General features: G+C 34.8%; 3 protein-coding genes across 5 annotated transcripts in view; 2 read left to right on the top strand and 1 right to left on the bottom strand.

Moving 5' to 3' along the window:
• Positions 1-2,383, top strand: part of LOC106181584 (epithelial sodium channel subunit gamma) — an 11,401-nt gene extending 9,018 nt beyond the window's left edge. For both annotated transcript variants that reach the window (XM_087002454.1, XM_013566017.2), the window contains one exon: positions 55-2,383. In XM_087002454.1, coding sequence (XP_086858580.1) covers positions 55-240 — 186 coding nt within the window. In that variant the 3' untranslated portion in view covers positions 241-2,383. The remainder of the gene's footprint in view (positions 1-54) is intronic.
• Positions 2,097-11,879, bottom strand: LOC106181592 (uncharacterized). 2 transcript variants are annotated; one of them, XM_013566024.2, is made up of 4 exons: positions 11,716-11,879; positions 8,739-8,938; positions 6,671-6,880; positions 2,097-6,158 (listed from the first exon to the last, which is right to left on the bottom strand). In XM_013566024.2, the coding sequence occupies exons 2-4, from the start codon at positions 8,934-8,936 to the stop codon at positions 5,430-5,432; spliced, it is 1,137 nt and encodes a 378-aa protein (XP_013421478.2). In that variant the 5' UTR covers positions 8,937-8,938; positions 11,716-11,879; the 3' UTR covers positions 2,097-5,429. The 2 variants fall into 2 exon arrangements, with proteins under 2 accessions (XP_013421478.2, XP_013421479.2); XM_013566025.2 differs by lacking the exon at positions 11,716-11,879 and adding an exon at positions 11,191-11,654.
• On the top strand, positions 11,872-19,588 carry LOC106181591 (uncharacterized). Its single transcript, XM_013566022.3, has 9 exons — positions 11,872-12,001; positions 12,580-12,670; positions 15,908-15,973; positions 16,265-16,393; positions 16,815-17,022; positions 17,544-17,652; positions 17,889-17,960; positions 18,405-18,854; positions 19,089-19,588. The coding sequence occupies exons 1-9, from the start codon at positions 11,982-11,984 to the stop codon at positions 19,363-19,365; spliced, it is 1,422 nt and encodes a 473-aa protein (XP_013421476.2). The 5' UTR covers positions 11,872-11,981; the 3' UTR covers positions 19,366-19,588.

Here is a 19,588-nt window from a genome sequence, read left to right as displayed (position 1 = left end):
ATCAAATACGCCAAAATTCCCCCAAAATACCATACACTTTTTATTCCATTTCAGCTAACGGACCTTGGGTCGGACCTTGGCGGAAACTTGGGCCTGTGGCTTGGGGTGTCTGTTCTAACAGCCTGTGAGCTATTTAATCTGATATTGGACGTGATACAGCTGGCTCTTCGAAACCGCAAGAAAAACAGTAAAAAGAATCATGTGAGTCCAGTGCACAAGATAACAACTAAAGGATTCTGAACAGTATGAATACAGGAGGAAAAATAAAAGGAAGAGAATCACACCATTCCTACCACAAAAGATTTTCACAAATATATATATTATGTAAACTGTTTATTTTAGTCCAGAGGGTATACTGGTTAACAGTGTCATTTGAATCTGTATAAAAGAAGATAATCCCGCACACAAGCTTATAAATGTACACACACACATGGATTGATGCACAAAACATGCACAAATGAGCATACATTCACAAATATACACATGCATGTACATATATGTACACATGCCTCTTTTACCGAGCACACGGAAAAGTGAAATATGCTGTGGCTATTATGAAGTAGCTGCCCTGCATTATTTGAAAATTGGAGTTTAAAACTCGGACAATGGGTGTGCAATTGTGTCTTCAAAATCCAAAAGCAAACAAAGCATGCACACCATCATATTTAGGCGCTGATTTGACACTGTAGGAGAGTGACTTCTTTCACAAGTTTGAAACTCGGGGACATATCATCACTTCTTGTGAGACGTATTTTTATATATATTTTTTACTTCTGATTATTCCCTTGTTTTGGAGTGTGCTTAAATCTAATGTAAATTATAAAGGTGATGGAATTAAAGTTTTTTTGGGTTCGCATTATTCTTTAGATGCGCCTTCCGATGATAGTACTCTAAGGCGAAATCGCCATGAATTAAAAGCATATCCTTCTCTCGCGAATCATTTTTCGTCTAAGGTATTCGTTTATTAATTACAGTGCACTCGGAAGTAAAGAAAATGTTATTTTGGCCAAAATATATATCCGTGTGTAAAGTGTAATCCTATTTTTCTTCCAATCGATCAGGGACCTCTTACTTTTCCTTCAGTCAGCGCCTAGAAGAGTTCCACAGGCGGTACAAATCACCTGCCCGCACATATTGCAGGCCTTCAGCATCAGCAACCCCCCCCCCCAAATTGAAAAAAAGGGGGGGGGTCTTTTCATCCTACGGCCTTGGTTAGCCTGCATGCCTGCATGGGTTCTTCAATGGTTGTTGTGGATGTGCATGTACTTATTTTTGTCTACAATCTTGATAAATATCTGTATGTCATAGGTAATAGGTGAATTACTGGCATGACACAAAACAATTTTGATCGTACTTTTGATAAGTTTACCATGATGTCCAATTTCAACTCAAACTTCCATCCAAGTGCGTTTTATATACGGCCATCTCTCGGCCATCACTCGAAATTTCCACATGAGATTTTGAATTTACTAATTACGAAGTTAGAATGCTGCAAACACAATATATGTATATTATGGTTCATATGCATTTAAAAACTTGCTTTATTTTGATATCAATATTTGTCTGTATGCCTTCAAACATTTTAATCCAAACAAAGTTGAAAATTCATCTATATCTGTTTTAATCAGAAGCTTTTCCGCCATTCACAGGGAAGGCCAAGTAAAACTTGATAAGTTTGACAAGACTTGATGTGTTCTGAGATTTTCTTTCAAATATGTCACCAGGTTGATAAATGAATGTGTCAACAGTATACATACTGGTGCATGTATCCAGTTCCTCTGTTTATAAATCATTATATGAGAGAAACCGTGGGCAGCAGTTGTAGATGTTGTTCATGTTTGTGCACAATTTCCCCCATATTCAACTTAAAATTGGTGCTCTAAAATACCCTTTAGAATAATGACAGGGTGACAGAGAAGATTGTTATGGTTTATATCTGAACAATAGTAACCAAGCATTCATACCATAATCACAGTGCCCAACCATATAATCACAGTAATCAACTTTCAATATGGATGTGTACCGTACAACCCTCCATTACATCTGACAAAGTCACGTCATGAATGTAACATGAAAAAGAAAAACTGCTCAATATATACATCAGTGTCAAATATTTATTAACATTTCACTTGTACAGAAAAATGAATTTTTTCTTCACGCTCAAAGAAAAAAAGTGATCAAAACAAAACAAAATAAGCCATTATAGCTGCTGCTTGTATACATACAACTGGCCATGCAGTTCATTGTGACATTTATACACTGTTTATACATACTAGTAGATGCACAGATATCAGAATTCCATTCTTGACATATACAGTGTAGCATATATATCACTGTCTGTGATGGATCGAAAAAAGACTCATACATCTACATGTAAGAAATGGGATAAAACAACACTCCATAAGTAAAACTAATAGTAAACAATACAACTTAAGAACATGTATGAATATATCCTGTGACAAGCAGAAGATTTTAAATCAATATATTATATACAAAGAACAATGCTGATGCAGTATCTCATGAATCTCAACCTTATTTGATTAAAATAATGAAGCATTGACTGAATATGCCAAGGTAATAATGCTTATTAGTAAAATTAATGCTATATTCTTAATACTGTTATATATTTCCCCTATGTGCTGCATTCGACGCAGACTGGGTTCCCACAGATTTAGATCAATCCATCTGGATCGACCTAACTCCCTGAGGGTTCACGCTTAATTGCTGTCAGCTTCCGGGAGAAGAGCGCGCACAAAAGTTAATTACCCCCTTACAACTTTTAGGAGGCGGGACAGACATTTAAGCGGATTAAGCTGACAGCAACCTAGTGAGACTCCCCAGGGGGATAGATCGATCTAAATATCTGTGGGAATGGTCTCTCATTCTGCACTTATAGACTAAGGCAGCAAAAGGTGTATTCTCAAGGACATGATGGCAAACGCTCTGTAGGACAAATGTGCTGCAGCTCTGCAAAAACCTGCTGCGGAAGTGATGACAGCGAGGTCACTAAAATCACCTGCCCATGAATATATATATCATTTATAAAAGAACTGAATGTGCCTTGCCATTGTGAAGATATTTTGTCATATGTATATTAAGGTTACGTTAATAACAGGTACCTCAGCTGCTAAAAAGATCAACATGCATGCCTCAGGCAACCCAGGTGTAAATTAGTTCCTAGCACTCTGATACATTTCCCATTTCTTATTGCTCTAATACCGCCATATCGTGATATCGAGACTGCAATATTCCTTAGCTGAATGTTTTACATTTTCAACTATAGCACCAATTCAAAACACAGATAATAAAAGTACATCTAATATTCACAAGACAATTGTCCATTCTTGATATAAAGAAGACGACATTCCAATACAGTAACTTTCCATCTCAAATAGCACATTTAGGTGGCACACGTAGTTTGATCAGCTCATTTCTGTCATTTTTCTTGACATGTACTTTTAGTTAAAGCATATTTTACATGTTTCATGCACCATTCATAGCACTTCATGGCAGAGATATTCCCTGCACCATCATTTCCAACAGATAATTTTTAGCAGGAAGATCAACTTAGTTACTAGAAAAAAATGTATCAACTCTCACAAATGAGAGAATGGAACTAGCCATCTCAAAAGGAAAACAGCCAAAATCTCATAAAATGAACACCTTATAACACTGCAATGGAACACTTGAAATACAAAATGCAGGGTTCATAATCTCATTGTCTTTTAAAAAATCACATATATTCTTTAAATATTCTTAGAACTAATTATGCTTTTAAAATTTATGTAGAAAATCATTACTCATCTTTCACATTTCACAACTTTAACATACTAAAGGGCTTTTAAAGTACCATAGTGTTAAAATAAATCAACAGTAGGCAAAGTGAGAAAATTCAGTGACCTGTGATTGAGGTGGTAATGTATTTCAGTACAAAATTCTGCTAGAGGGGGCAGGGGAGCACCATGATAGAACAGCAAATAGAAACAGACACAAAATGGATATCGTCAATTACATAAAGATTATTTTCACATTTTAAAAAAATATTGCTACTGATGTGTAAAACTGATAGTTCTCTTTTATTAAATTACATATCAGCTTTAGTCTAAATGATAACAACAGCAGTAACAATCCATTTTGCAAAGGCTTATTAATTTTTTTCTTCGAGTTTTAAATTTTTTTGTGGTTGTTTCTGCAGGACTACTTTTTATTTATCTAATATATCACAGCTGAAAAGAACACCCCAAAACAGTGAAGTCCTGTGATCCCACAGGATCAACTAATACAAAGCAATACACCTGAATAAACAATGATTTGAAACAGCCCAGAATTCAAGAAACACGACTTCCTTCTTCAAAAACATTAAATAATGACTCTTCCCTTAAAAAAAAAAAAAACCAATATAATTTTTTATAGATGATAAAAATAAATTAAATTTTAATTAAGGTGAACGTTGCTCTACCATTTTGAAGTTAAAGGGATAACGACTCCTAACATGAGATTCAAAATCCCACAATAAATACATTGTAAAGAACACATGCTAGTAGAAATATCATAAATTCCATTTAACAACCAAAACGGCAGTTATTTTAATTATTCTGAAATCTGTGCTTGCCATCGGACAACCTGGACCTTCATAGATAGCTTCACTCCATAATAATCTCTCAAGAGATAATCGCAAAAAAAAAAAAAAAAAAAAAATCAACTCACTTTAAATGTCAGAAAAGATTTGTTAACCATTTGAAAGTATGGGAAAATGGTCGTTTACCCAAGAAAAATCCTTTTTATAGCACTTTACCAGCTAAAATGTAGTTGTTATCCCTTTAAGGCATTCATCAGTATTTTTTGTTTTCTTTTTTTCTTTTTTACACCCTCTGTAACCTTGAGCAGCCATTAACAGAGACTTCAAAAGAGGCACCTGTGACTGAATTTTGGTGATGTTAGACAGTCCACTCCTTTCTCCTCATGAGAAATATGATCTGATGGAATTAATGCCATGTCCACAGCACTAGCTTATAATGAGGGAATCCCACCAAATGCAGAGTGCTCTAAGTTACACAATTAAAGTAACATTCCAGAGAAATGAGCAGTGTTCAGCAAATAAGTATAAAATTAATATCTAACAAATAATAAAAAACAATATAAATAATAATAATAATACAAAACTATTACCTATAAATAAACAAACTTGAAACTTTCTGCATAGAACACCATATGCATAATTAATGAAAATAAACATAAATAAACAAATACCAACCCAGTGAATAAAATGCCATAGTGCTGGTCTCCAGAATAGGCCCGGGGGCTTCTATCCCCATGGCACCACCAAAGACCATTAATAAATGGCATTTGCAGTCCTGTTTACTAAGAAAGCTCAGTTAACAAATGCAAGAGGATACACAGTAGATGTGTTCTATACTATAAGCTATAAACTAATACCATCCCATTTCCCAAAACCTCTTTGGGCTAAACTCTTTTAGATCAACAATTGATGCCTGCCCATCAACAATCAACTCTGCCATGGCAGCACCAGTAACAGGAGCATTTAGTATACCCCAGCAACTATGTCCAGTAGCAATGTATGCTCCCTCAGCAGTCGTAATCTTCCCAATGAGTGGGGTGCCATCTGGTGACACTGGATAGAAGCATGCAGACTTCCTCTGGATATCAGCTTGGCCCAGTTTCGTCGAAATCTCACCCACTATCCCTAGCAGTTTTTCTCCAGTCTCCGGGTCTGGTTTAACATCTTCTGGGTTATCAGGAAGCTCAGGGTCATCGCCTAAACCACAGATGTACACTTCCCCATCAGGACGACAATAAATCTCGGGTGATCTAGTGATCCCGTTTTTCAAGCGATGCTCTATGAAGCAGGCGTGTGCTGGGAAGGGGGTAGGAGGTTTCACCATTATGCTGTGGGCTCTATGGCCTTTCACCTTTGGCAACCGAGCAAACCACTGACTGGCCATATGGGACCATGGTCCCATCGCTATGACAACAATGTCACATGGGATAGGCTCTTCTTGGTCAGCAATTTTTACCCCCTGGACTTTAGGGCGTTTATCATGTGTTGACTTGATTCCTTCAACAACTCCCTTGATCAATTTTACTCCCTTCTTTTGGGCCTCTTCTAACATAGCATGTGTTAATTTGTAGGGATGAACCTAGGGAGTAAAGAAATATCTATCACAGATATAAGATGAAAACATTTCTGCATAAAGTTCGATCCCATGTCAGTAGCAAATTCAGTCTAGTAGCTTTTATCAGTTTCCATGGAAATTGAAGAGAATTGTGTAAATAATGTAGCATGTTTCATTATAATAAGAAAATAAAGTTTGCCTATGGTGAGAATGCCCCATGCTGCATGTAACATGAACCAAGATCATCAGGGATGTAAGGGGAATTTTCAATAAATATACTTTAACATTAAATCTTTATGCAGACAGAAAAGAATCAATCATATGTTCATTGCAATTAGACATAAGTGGATATGATATTGCTAATTAAAGGTGACATGGCATGATCAACTCTCAACTCAAGGGAGCATCATTTGGATCTTGAACCCATTAAAAGTAGTTTGGATCATGATTATATACAAGTAGTTCAGTGTAAAATCACAACTACCAGCCTGTCAGCAACCACCCATGCATACACACATGCACGCACATATATTCACCTGTGCTGTAGTGGAGGTATTCCCCAACGTGGCCACACTGGTGACACACCCATCTATCCAGTCTGGCTTGCCACTATCCGAGTCACTATGGAATCCCTCCAGGGAGTCCACTTGAAAGGTGTCCAGCAGCCTGTAGTCTATCTTACTAGCACCAAACTTCTCTGCCAGCTCCTTGTGCATCTCAAAGCTTTTTCTTGCCAAATGGCCGAGCTGGAAATGGGAGTCAAAAGTTATTTTGAAAACTGAGAAAAAAATACTTTATTCAGGAAAATATTATTTTAAAGTTATTTTCTACATATCTCAATTTTTCTTAGTACTTTTTAGACTTGTCTTAAGCCAACAACATAGTAGTTTAAGAAATGAAAGACAAAAATTTACAAAACTGAATTCAGAACAAACTAAGATAGATAGTGGTCAATGAGTACCACAGCAAATGCTATGATTTTGATGCGTTTGTCTGGTAGTGCATACATAACAATACATATTGAAGTAATTTCTATGTCAGGAAAAGATCCAATTATCTGTTCATCAGTATTATATTAACATCTTGGACTCATTTAAGTAGTATACATAATACGCATTTGGTCAGAGTTGTTGATCTTCACCAATGTTAACTTAATAAATGTCTCTTGGGGGGAAGAACAGAGATTACAATCAATACTCATTCCCCACAGAATGTGTGATCAATCAAGACATGGACTATCATGCTACACATACATGTATATGTATACTCAGACAATGCTAGAGAACAAAGTCTTTTTTTACACAAATTCATGCAATTTATCAGTTTATCGAAGTTTTCAACGCACTGCCTGTGTTCTCTTTCATTTGAGGAAATAAAGTGAGTTATTATCTAACAAGATATCTGAATTTAAAAAAGTCTTAATTTACAATATTATTTTTCTGTCATCATATGCACTGCACATGTGGAAAACTACATATTATAATGGGTAGTTCTCTCTTCATCTTTGTAAATGACCTTTTTGTAAATATAAATGAAATGCACCAATGAATTATGCTCCTTCAATCTTCATTGGGTAGGATGAAAATACAGTAAGTGAACCCTTCTCTTTTAGACAATAAGAAAAAACAGATCCCCCCTCCCCCGCAAAAATAAAAAACTTTGATGAAATTTATTCCAGACAGTGAGTGCAGTGCATTCTATTTTCGTTAACTATTTTTTTTCAGTGCAGTGAAATTTGCTGTCTTTGTTATTTCTTGTCAAAGCTCTGTCTCTACTGTGAGTTTTTAGCTGGAGACTGGTGATCAACCCATTTCTGCTTGCAAATACACCAAGATTCGATCTGTGACTGTAGCATTTCATCTTACCAACTAGATTTAGTGAATTTTGTAAACAAAGTTTGTAAAATTTCCCATTTCCCATTTTTTCCTTTACTGAACTTTAGCCACAACAAACATAAACACTTGTACATTGCTTAAACATAAATCAGAAAATGATAAATAGTGACCGCCGTATCACCCCTTCCTACTTTTATAAAAGTTCCACTCCAAAGAACTTATATAGAAGTGGCCTGAGATACACCCCTGGTCACAAATTACCTGCAGCCTCAAAGTGTGTGTCAATTTTCAGACCACAACTACAAATTTATTTGGAATGCATTTCTTCTTTCTCTAAATGTAAATAAAAATCTATATGCACAGAATAAACTAGGAGAACTCATTTTGCGAAAATTTTTTTTAAAAAATCCTAATGTTTGAGATTTTATTGATTGATAACCATCCACATAATTTTACAATGCTTTAGTCCCAAGTCAATTTTCTAAATTTAAACTGGACTTTAACCTGGAAACAGCTAAAGAATGCACAACAGAAACGTGCCAACCAATTTTTGAACTGAGCTTTTTAAGTAGAAGAAATTTTTTAACAGTATGCAGGTAAAAACTACACAATCACAATAAAATGATGAATCAATGAGAAAAATAAATTATTTTACTGCATATGATTTAGACTGATATTTTATATATATTTAAACTGTGTTTAGTAACTTATTGCCAATCCAAAGCTGAAAATGACTGAAAAAGAACTCTTCATTCAAATAGTTTCCTACCTCATTATGATCACACCAATTCTTTGCCAAAAATCCTCCAGCTCTTCCAGAGGCCGCACATGCTACTGATCTCCTCTCAATGATGGTGGCTGCTACTCCCTTCTCAGCCAGATAGTAGGCAATGGAAACTCCAATAATGCCTCCCCCACAGATCACCACTCGCACATCTGACGTGCTCTTTTTGCCTCCTTCTGCCATTACTAGAAAAAATAAAATAAATTATAACAATAATAATAATAATAACCATTATGTCATAGGTTATTTGTGCTACAGGATGACTCTCCATGTTTAGCCTCTTTGCATAAGACAGATCAAGACTGTCCTACCTGTTGTACACATGTAATGCTTCTTTGCAGCACTGCATGGTATTATTGAGAAAATACTAAGTTTGTAGTCATAGGGGAATGGCAATGAAAAAAACCTTGAAAGAAAAATCACAGTGATGGAGAGATCCAGATGTTTTTGAAATACTAGGCAAAAAATACTTTTGAACAGCAGGTTTATAAACTCTAGTACAACCCAGAGGAAAAGGAGAGTTTGGCAGAATATTGCAGCCAAAGTTCATTCTGGAGAAGTTGAAACACAATTAATGGAAATATTTGTACTCCAAGGCAAAGAAGAACACTTCTAATATAAAGCAACCTAAGACAGGAGGAGGCACACAACTAGTGGAGGGGCTTTATACAGACATTGTTTTGGATATTGTGGGACAATATTCCCCTTCATTCACGGGCATCGTCAGGGGAGGAGAGAGAGAAGTGCATAACTATGTCTGATACACATCAATAACTAGTTACAGATAATGCACGTTTTATTTATGTACAGGCAGATGGCAGCTGTAATTTATCTTATTTTCATTCAGAACTGTTATTTATGTATAATCCTAATCTGTGAAAACAAATTGTTGGTTTTAAAAAGCTTATAAATGGATTAAAATACAATATGCTACATAAAATCCTAAAATATGTTACAATAACTATCATAATCTCTCCTTTCATACATCAAATTGTCATTAGAAAGAAGTGTAGCTGCATTACTAGTGTTGGACACATCAGCACCACATCAACAGGATGACCTATGAACTTGTCAACAGGCGTCGGCATTGCTAATACCACAGCCCTCAACACTGTTAACATTGCAGTCCTCAACATCATCAACATTACAGTACTCAACACCACTGAAGATAAAACCCTTGAAATCTTCAACAGCACAGTCCTCGTTATCCTTATTAGCGCAGTCCTTAACATCATCAACAATACAACCCTGGACATTGTAAACAGCACAGCCCTCAACATCAACAGCACAGCCCAAGGTTTAACTTTGTCAAGAGCACAGCCCTCAACATCCTCAACAGCACAGCCCTCAACATCATTAAAAGTGCAACCCTGGACCTTGTCAGCAGCACAGTTGTCCACTATATCTTCAGAAACCACAAGAAGCGCCTTGAAATATATTGAAAACAGCTAAATTAACTAGAACACTCTCTACTTGTACAGAAAGAGAACTTTTGATGAGGGGGGGGGGAGGATTGAAAAGATTAAATTAAAAAAGCAAAAGTAAAGAAGAGAAATTGTGAAAGTCAATTTAGAATCAAACTGCTTAAAGCCAGGATATCTAATATGTGATGCATATAACGCACTGTTCACATGAAAAATCTAAATTCTAAAAATCCAAAAATCCATTGGCGGTATCTAGTGATCACGGTCTGTGCCCTGAATAACCCACAGCGTAATTAACTAGCAGAGCAAGCGAGTTACTTCCAAAGCTGTAATTAATTCTCGGCTCCACATGGAGGAGATTCTGGCACCTTGACGCATGCATAGTAGTATCTCTAAACTGTGGAGTTCATCAGATTACACTCATATCTGTCGTGTGTATATGGACCTAATCTTCTTCATCTTGTTGCACAAAATCGACAAACACATTTTTCAAAGCAACCACGACCACCATTTCTTTCTCTCTAACTTATTACTGTGCATGCATCAAGGATTTTTGCATTTTTAGAATTTAGATTTTTCATGTGAACGGTGCCTAAATGTCTACATACACTTTGAATTAGGTAAATAAAAAATAGTTCATTATCTATTTGTTAAATATAAATAAATTAAACCAAAATCTACAAGTTTGAACTTAAACATTCCAACACATGACATGCAACTACAATATATTTGGGTTTTACGCTAAGATTTGTTAACATTATTTTACAATTTCCCAACCTGTTTTTCTTTTAAACAAAGGAGAGTTTGGCAAAATAAAACATTTGGATGAAATAAAACAAACCCATGTGAGCAATATGTTCTACGGAATTACTGTTGCATGTACATGTACAGGTATATTTTATTAAAAGTCATACAGATAGCATTAATTTTACTGTTGAGACCACACTTGAGAACATAACATGATGTGTGTACAAAAAAGTAAAAAGAGAAATTAATTCTGCTCTATGACTTACTTCAAAGACATCTTACACTACATGTTAACTGTAGTTTACAATGAAAGGCCATGCACGATGCCTTGATGGCCTTTCAATTCATGCACAGAACCCCAAAACTAGGGTAAACAAACAAACTAGGGCTTAGCTGACCTCAGGAGGACACAATACGTATATATATGTACAACACTCACCGTTATCAGAACTTATTTGTGCTGTGGTAAAGTCATCTCAACATGTGTCAGCATATTAGCAAAAATATTTTATAATTTTGTCACGTAACACTTCACATGCATTTGCTTATGCTTGTCAAGGTTATTTGCCATTTAACGTTGAGAAAACAATATTTGCCACACCGCACAAAACGAAGCAATCCCTTTCTCAATATCCTTAGATTATAATGTTAAGCCTGAAAAGCTAAAAGTATTAGACATACATGTACATGTATTTATTTTTGTTACGTAACACTTCACATGCATCTGCGAATCGTTATCATTCAACGTTCGTCATTTAACGTTTACGTTGAGAAAACAACATTTGCCATACCGCATAAAATGAAGCAATCCCTTTGCCAATATCCTTGAATTTTAATGTTAAGTCAGAATTCATCCACTGTTTTCTTGAAATTTGATCCTATGCCCGTAGATGTATCTGTACCGCGTTCTGGAAAAATGAGTAAAAGAAAGCGGCCGTCCTGTCTTGACAAGTCTCGCTTTCGTTACTAAACACCACCTGTCGATCATCCGCCAAACTATTATGCGTGCAACACAAAATCGTATGTACAACGAAAAACGAGTTACAGTACTTACACCATGGAGGCCCCCAAAAAGCAGTAAGTTTCACCTCTCTGCGTGTGAATGTTCTTCTTTAAAACGACACCGTTGTGTGATTCTCTTCACATGTGAATTTATGTAGTTTTAATAGTAAGCTGGTGAAAGTACACGGTAGAACATATAACTTATAGGCTTGTACTACTGTTGAAGGTTGTAGTACCATCTTGCCTCAGTTATAGCCTTAAATCATACTTGATACTTATAACGTACCTACTGCGTAAAGTACCTGATATGTGTGGCCGAAAACTGAGATAAGGTATAATAATGTTCAACTGCCATGGAGGTGGTTAACAGTTTCATACATGTATAAGATGAAATTGTTCAGACTTCAGCTTTAAAAAATTTGAGGCAGATATTTGCATCACGAAAATCCGAGCTCATTGCCCCCACTTTTATTATTATCGTTATTTTATATTTTAGATCAATCTGTAAATTACAGAGGTAGGATCTAGGTACAATAATGTGAGGAGGTGTCTGTAAAACTAAAAATTAACTTTAACATTTTAACTTGAAAATAAGAACTAGAACCATTTCTTGACATCATTGGTGAAATGTTCACTGATAATCTGCCTTTCAGCTATGGGTTGCTTTTGCCAAAGAAGACACACAAAGTGACCACCTCCTTCCAACCAAAGCCATCAATATTTGGAGATGACAGTGATGAAGAGGTAACAAATAAACTGGTTATTATGTACAGACACAGATGTGTCTGTACATATAGCCGTCATCTGCGTCTGTCGCCGCCGTCGTTGCTGTCGTCGCCGTCGCCGTGCACTTTTACCGATAACATGATAAGTGGAAAACTGTTTTTTCTTTTTGTTTGAAACTTACAGAACTGATGAATATTCATAATACGCAGGTCAAGTTCGAAAATCAGCATGATCGGGTCACTTATAGGGAATTTATGCTGTTTTTTCACTTTTTTCAGCATATATGCAGCACCGATAACACAATAAGTGGAAAACCATTTTACCTTTTGGCTTGAAACTTACAGAACTGATGAATATACATAATACGCAGGTCAAGTTCGAAAATCAGCGTGATTGGGTCATTTTTAGTGAATTTAGGCTATTTTTTCTCTATTTTCAGCATAAATACAGCACCGATAACACGATAAGTGGAAAACCATTTTACCTTTTGGCTTGAAACTTACAGAACTGATGAATATTCATAATACGCAGGTCAAGTTCGAAAATCAGCACGATCGGGTCACTTATAGGGAATTTATGCTGTTTTTTCACTTTTTTCAGTATATATGCAACACTGATAACACAATATAAGAAAGACAGATTGGCCAATTGTCATTATACTCACAGGAGGGGCCAATCTTACTAAAACGCAGGTTGAGTTTGAAAATCAGCATAATCAGTCCATTATTTTAGAAGTTATGCTGTTTTTTTCACATTTCCTTACATTCAATTCTTAGGCATGTTAACAGTCTCATTATTGAACTAATAAGATACATAAAAGTGTTTGTTTGACATTTCCTGCAACTTTACAACATTGTTAGTTGATTTTGTAAAAATGATGGTAAACTTGTTATCATGTATTGTGTAATAAAGTGTCAAAAATGGAAATAAACTCATATCATTGCAGTTTGTCAGATGCATTCATCCACTATGTTCAGAATCTCAGAATGGAGGAAGTTGGACATTTAACACTGTTCTATTGATACTTTTCCCATCTCATCAATTTTCTTAGTTGGTCATATAAAAATGGCAGTAAACTGTTTATTTTGTTTTATGTTAAAAAAGTGTTAAAAATGGAAATAAACCCATTTCAGAACAGTGCTGTCTTGTTTACATTTTGGCATTTTCAAGATGTGACTTTGAAGTTCCATGGGCCTGAAGACTTTTGCTAGTTACATTTTCTGAATAACCATGATACTAATATTTTATAATTAAAAATTGATGGTCATTATGCTGTAAAACATTATGTAATATTGCATCAAAATTTGAAGAAACCCCTATTTTGGGCACTGCTCCCATGATGACCATTTAAGGAAAATCATGTCACTTACTGTTCTCACACTTACAGGAAAGAAACATGGGACTAAAATACAGCTTCAGTAGGCAATGCAGTCTGTTTGGTAAATTTTTCTGGCAATTAAACAGTTTTTTGTGAAAATTTAATTTTTCACATATTGGCATTTCCAAGGTGTGACTTAGAACCTCCACGGGCTTGAAGACCCATGCTAGTCACATTTTGTGAAAATCCATGACACTTATATTTTATTATTAAAAATCGATGGTCATTATGCTGTTAAGCATTATGTAATGTTGCATCAAAATAGAAGAAAACACTGCTGCCTTGATGACCATTATGGGAAAACCGTGTTACTTATGACTGTCAAACTTTCAAAAAAGAAACACAGGACTAAAATGCAGCCTGAGTTAGAAAGGCAGTCTAATTGGCTTCTTTTTCTGGAAGTTATACATTTTAGTGTAATATTCATTATCTTTTTGGCATATTCATTGTGGGACTCGGAGCTCCCAAGGACATGAAGCCAAATGGTAATCATATTTTCTACATGTCCATCCTATTTATAGTCAATAAACAAAAATTGGTGATAATTATTCTCTAATTTATTATGTAATGTTACATCAAAATTGACAACAATCTTTTTGCGCTGCTACTGCAAACTTTTAATCTTCCAGTTTGATATATATATATATATATATATATATATATATATATATATATATATATATATATATATATATATATATATATATATATATATATATATATCAAACTGGAAGATTAAAAGTTTGAATAGCATCTTCATTGGAATTATATTTACCTCAAGCTCTGCCAAGAGGGTTATATTTTCACCCCTGTTTGTCTGTCATCCACATAACACAAAAAGTTATGGACCGATTTTGCAGAAATTTTCAGGAACTGTCGGAAGTGGGCCAAAGAGGACAATGATTAATTTTTGGTGGTGGTCCGGATCAATAATCAATCAATTATCAATAATAATCAACAATTGCTGCCTTGGCAGAGGTCTGCACTCTCAAAGTGCTTTTCAAGTTTTGTTGTTTTCCTTTATTATTTTTTCTCAAACACTTGCATTTGTGACTTTTAACTCTCATCTGCCTGGGGCTCTGCACATTTTCTGTATTTCTACATAAGTTGTATTGTTTTTTATGTCTTTAAACATTATGTAATATTATTTTATGCACTGTCATCATTTTTCAAATATTGACACTTTCATAATGTGAATTTGAACTCTCATGGTCCTGAAACTGTAATCTTATTGTAGGGGTGGATTGAGACCATCTTCTGGGTCTTCCGGAAGACAGTCAGATTATTAAGTTTATATTGACTGGTATCTATTTTTTTCTGTTGGAAGACCATCAAAATGGAGGATGGATCAACATAGATACTTTGTAATACTGTCAGAAAATATCTCTGGGTCTGCTCCTGTTATTGACCATGTTACCTGTTGTGCAAGATTAAAATTCAGTGTTGACTGACAGTGCTATTATAAGCATTATTTATTATTGCATCAAAATTGACAAAATGACCTTTTTTGCATCTTTATTTTCTGTTTTTTGTCTGTACATTTGACAGCTTTGCTGCCTTGTTTTTTACTTTGAAGTTATATACAGGTACAGGTTGAATTATAAAATTATATGTTTTGTTATGTGCTTATATGATATAACTTAATCAATATCTGAAGATAATTGACCAAAAAAAAAAAAAAAAGATGTGAAAAACCAAGTGAATTTAGTCAATTGCTCTACATGATGATGTATGAAATATTATTAATTTGATGAGGATTTGGTGATTTTAAATGTATTAATTGGTTTTACTGTATAGATTGCAATCTGGCACATCATGAGTTTTTACTTTAATAAAAAAAATGTATCATATCCCTGTCTCTGTTTTTATGCTAATAGACCCCACAAGCAACACTGGAGAAGACTCTTAAGAAAGAGGCACACAAATCCAAAGTTAAAAGACAGGTTAGAATAAACATGGAAAATATTTGTATTTCTTACTGTTTCTGAGATGTATTGCTTTATTTTAGAAATTCCCAAATTATACTGCTTAAACTAATGACTTGGAGCTTATGTTGTAATTTGACACAGAATGTGTTTCAAATTTTGTACTGAGGACATTTCAGTACAGCTTCTTGTTTTTCTTTTCTTTTTTTAAGTCGAATACATATGAAAAGTTTTTACACTGTTGAATTTTCAGCATCAGAGGTATCAATAAATGAATAGAAAATACCGTTTTTTTTTTTTTTTTTTCAGACTCAGCTTGAAATAGACCAGGCTTTGGCTGATGACCCCACAGTGTATGAATATGATGCAATCTATGAAGACATGCAGAAGGAGAAAGCAGCAAAAATTCCTGCTGTTCAGAAAGAAACTGATAAAAAGGTCAATACCCATTGTATGAATAACCTGTGCACATTTAGTTTGTATGTGATAGGAACTTTTTTTCTTAATGAAATGAATAAGCGGTGAAAGTATTTGACTGTAAATGCACCTATTCAAGTTAACTTAGAGAAATTTAACAGTTATCTCTTTAAAAATATGATTTATCATTGTCATTGTTTGTAACAGATATCATCTTTAAGAGAAGATGTTTAACTTCTACTCTTGTTTTTAGAACTGGTCTAATGACTAGGGGCTACATTTTCTTTTACTCCACAGGAAGAACTGATTTTTAATGTCTTTTAGTACAAACAGAGCATGTGTTTTAACACAACCATCATATTTTTTTACAGCCAAAGCATTATTCTATTTACAGTTTTGTCGTATGTTCTTATAAACAGCCTATGCATTGTTTTATTAACAGCCTAAGTACATCGCCAATCTGCTGAAGCAAGCAGAACTGCGTAAAAGGGAACAAGAGAGAAGAGTTGAGAGACAAGTCCAGAAGGAGCGTGAAAAGGAAGGAGAAGAATTTGCAGACAAGGATGCTTTTGTGACATCAGCATATAAAAAGAAAATGTTAGAGTTGCAAGAAGAAGAGGAAAAACTAAAAAGACAGGAAGAAATGGATGGTATTATTTCTTCTTGTACATTAATTTTGTAGCAATATGTGCAATAGTACCCTGGTTGGATGACGATGTTTATAGAAAAATATTCCAAGTTGTAATACATATTATTCAGTAATTGTGGTTTGTAGCTCTCTGAGCTTTGCATCTTTTACAAAATTTATGGTACAAGAAAAGGAACAAAGACTGTAACAGTATAAATTTATGTTTTATGTAAAGTAGGAAAATATCAGTGGGAAAATTTCCATTGATTGGACCAAGTTTGCTACATCAGTAATTATTGCCAAACACTTAAAGAGAGTACGCACTACTTCTTGTAATCCCAAGGTTTATTTTCTTTCTTCAATTCTTATTGTGTTGAAAACTATTTGCAATACTAACAGACTAGATAGTCACTTTGGCCTAAGATAAATACATGCTTTATCATGTAACAACAAGCACTGATTGTGCAAAACAGTAAAGGAGCAAAGTATTACTAATTTCTGTCATTGCTGTCTAAATCTTGTGGCATATCCTCACTTTTTCAGCCATGATGGATGTGACCAAGCAGAAAGATCTGAGCGGGTTCTACAGACACCTGCTGAACCAAACTACAGGAGAGGTCACCAAACCTGAAGAAAAAGTGAAAGCTGAAAGGTATTAGTATTACATAGACAGTGTATGGTTGCCATTATGGACTTGTTTTGTCTTGTATTTGCTGGATTATGATGCTGATAGTTTATTTTTTGGCAAAAAATGGAACTATTGGTGGATAATTTTTATAGTTCATATTTGATTTATTTGTTTTTTATTTATTTTTATTTTTCAGTACATCTAAATGTTTTAATTGGGATCATTCACTCCTTGCATGTCATATACCATTGATTTTTCAGTGAAGAGACTGAAGTTAAAGTGGAGGATCCAAAAGAAGAAAGTGATGGCTTGAATTCCAAAGTTAAACATCGGCAAGTATATTGATACCCAGCAATATTAAAAGTTTTGCAAACATGAACAGGTCATTACATTACATATGCAAACCCAGGTAGCCCACTTTCTGAAGCATTCTGCTTTTAACTCTCCTGGTGGTAAGAAAAGACATTCTCCAAAGCCCATATATTTCTGAACTTGCAATTTATTACATTTGATGACAAAGCATCTCCCTCGTGGAGATATCAGCTCGTCTTCTGATAAACAAGTCCAAGTGGAACTATCCTCCAGTAATAGATTTTTAAAACTTTATCCATGTAAAATAGGACTGGTTGACTAAGCTACAAAGTATAACACACAGAATATGTTTCATGTATCTCTCCCCTTTCCCTTGACATACAGTTTAAGATTTTATTTCACTTGTAGACAGTTATTTTGACAGTATAATGTTAATGATTCATATGTTTCTTTTTGGAATTTAGGGATCAAGGAAAGCAAAGGAGTTATCGTCAGAGAAACCAGAGTTCCAGCAGAGACAGTACACCTGAGCGAATGGATAAAGAGGAAGATGTTAGGCACTCTCAAAGAGAGCACTCTTCCAAAGAGAGAGTGGACAAGGACTCGGAACAAAGAGATCATAGCAGGGACAGTTCACCTGATGAACGCAGGCTGTCTCGTGACAGGAGGGACAGACATGATGATAGACATTCAAGAGATGGAAAGAAAGACAGAAATAGAGACAGAGATAGAAAAGACAGAGATAAACACAGAGATAGGAGAGATAAGGAGAAAGATAGGGAAAGAGATAGAAAGTATGATAGCAAAAGCGGAGAAAGGAATAAAAGCAAAGACACTGGCAGAAAAATGGAAACTGAGAAAATGGAAGTAAACAGGAGGCTTTCCCAGGATGAAGTAAAGAAAGATAGAGAAAGGTATTGTCATAAGAAATTCATTTAAAAATTGCCAGATATGTTCATACTTATGTATTAATACTCAAAGATCCTGATATAGCTGTCAGAAAAGATATCCAGTCAAAACATTTATTTGTTGGGGATATGTTAAATTAAATTTTAATAAATTTTAAAAATCTTGGGAATTTTTATTTATTTTCAGTCCAGTCCATTTAGCCACATTCATTATTTATATGTTATTTATTATTTATCCAGAAGGGAAACCCTGAGAGACACAGCCATGGACAAAGCACCTGAAAACCCAGATGAAGATCTTGACAGAGATCAGACAAGTTCAGAAGAAGAAGACGATATTAAAAATAAGAGAAAAGATAAAAATAAGCATAGCGGCAGTAAGAAAGCCCTTGAAAGGGAAGGTGATAAACAGGATGAAAAGAAAAATAAATATGCACGTAGAAATGATGAACAGGCTGTAAGTGATGCGAAGGCCAGATACTTAGCTAGAAAACTAGCAAGACAAAATGCAGAGTAAAATATGTAGCCAGAGATGCAGTATTTTTATGTGCAGTGTACTGAAGTTTTTTGATAAAGGATAATGCAACAAATATGGAAAGCTATTCTTGGTGGATGTTTCAATAGACATTTTAAGGAATAAATTCAAAAGAAAAGATTTTGAATTTATTTGAATGATGAAATATATTGTTTGAAATATATTGTTTCTTAGGAGTCATAGTTGAATAAAGAATGTCATTGTC

This window comes from Lingula anatina, chromosome 1, assembly GCF_051362555.1.
Source record: "Lingula anatina isolate TDL-2025a chromosome 1, LinAna3.0, whole genome shotgun sequence".
Lineage (NCBI taxonomy): Eukaryota > Metazoa > Brachiopoda > Lingulata > Lingulida > Lingulidae > Lingula > Lingula anatina.
The sequence above is the reverse complement of the archived record's forward strand: the minus strand, read 5'-3'. Positions and strand labels throughout refer to the sequence as shown.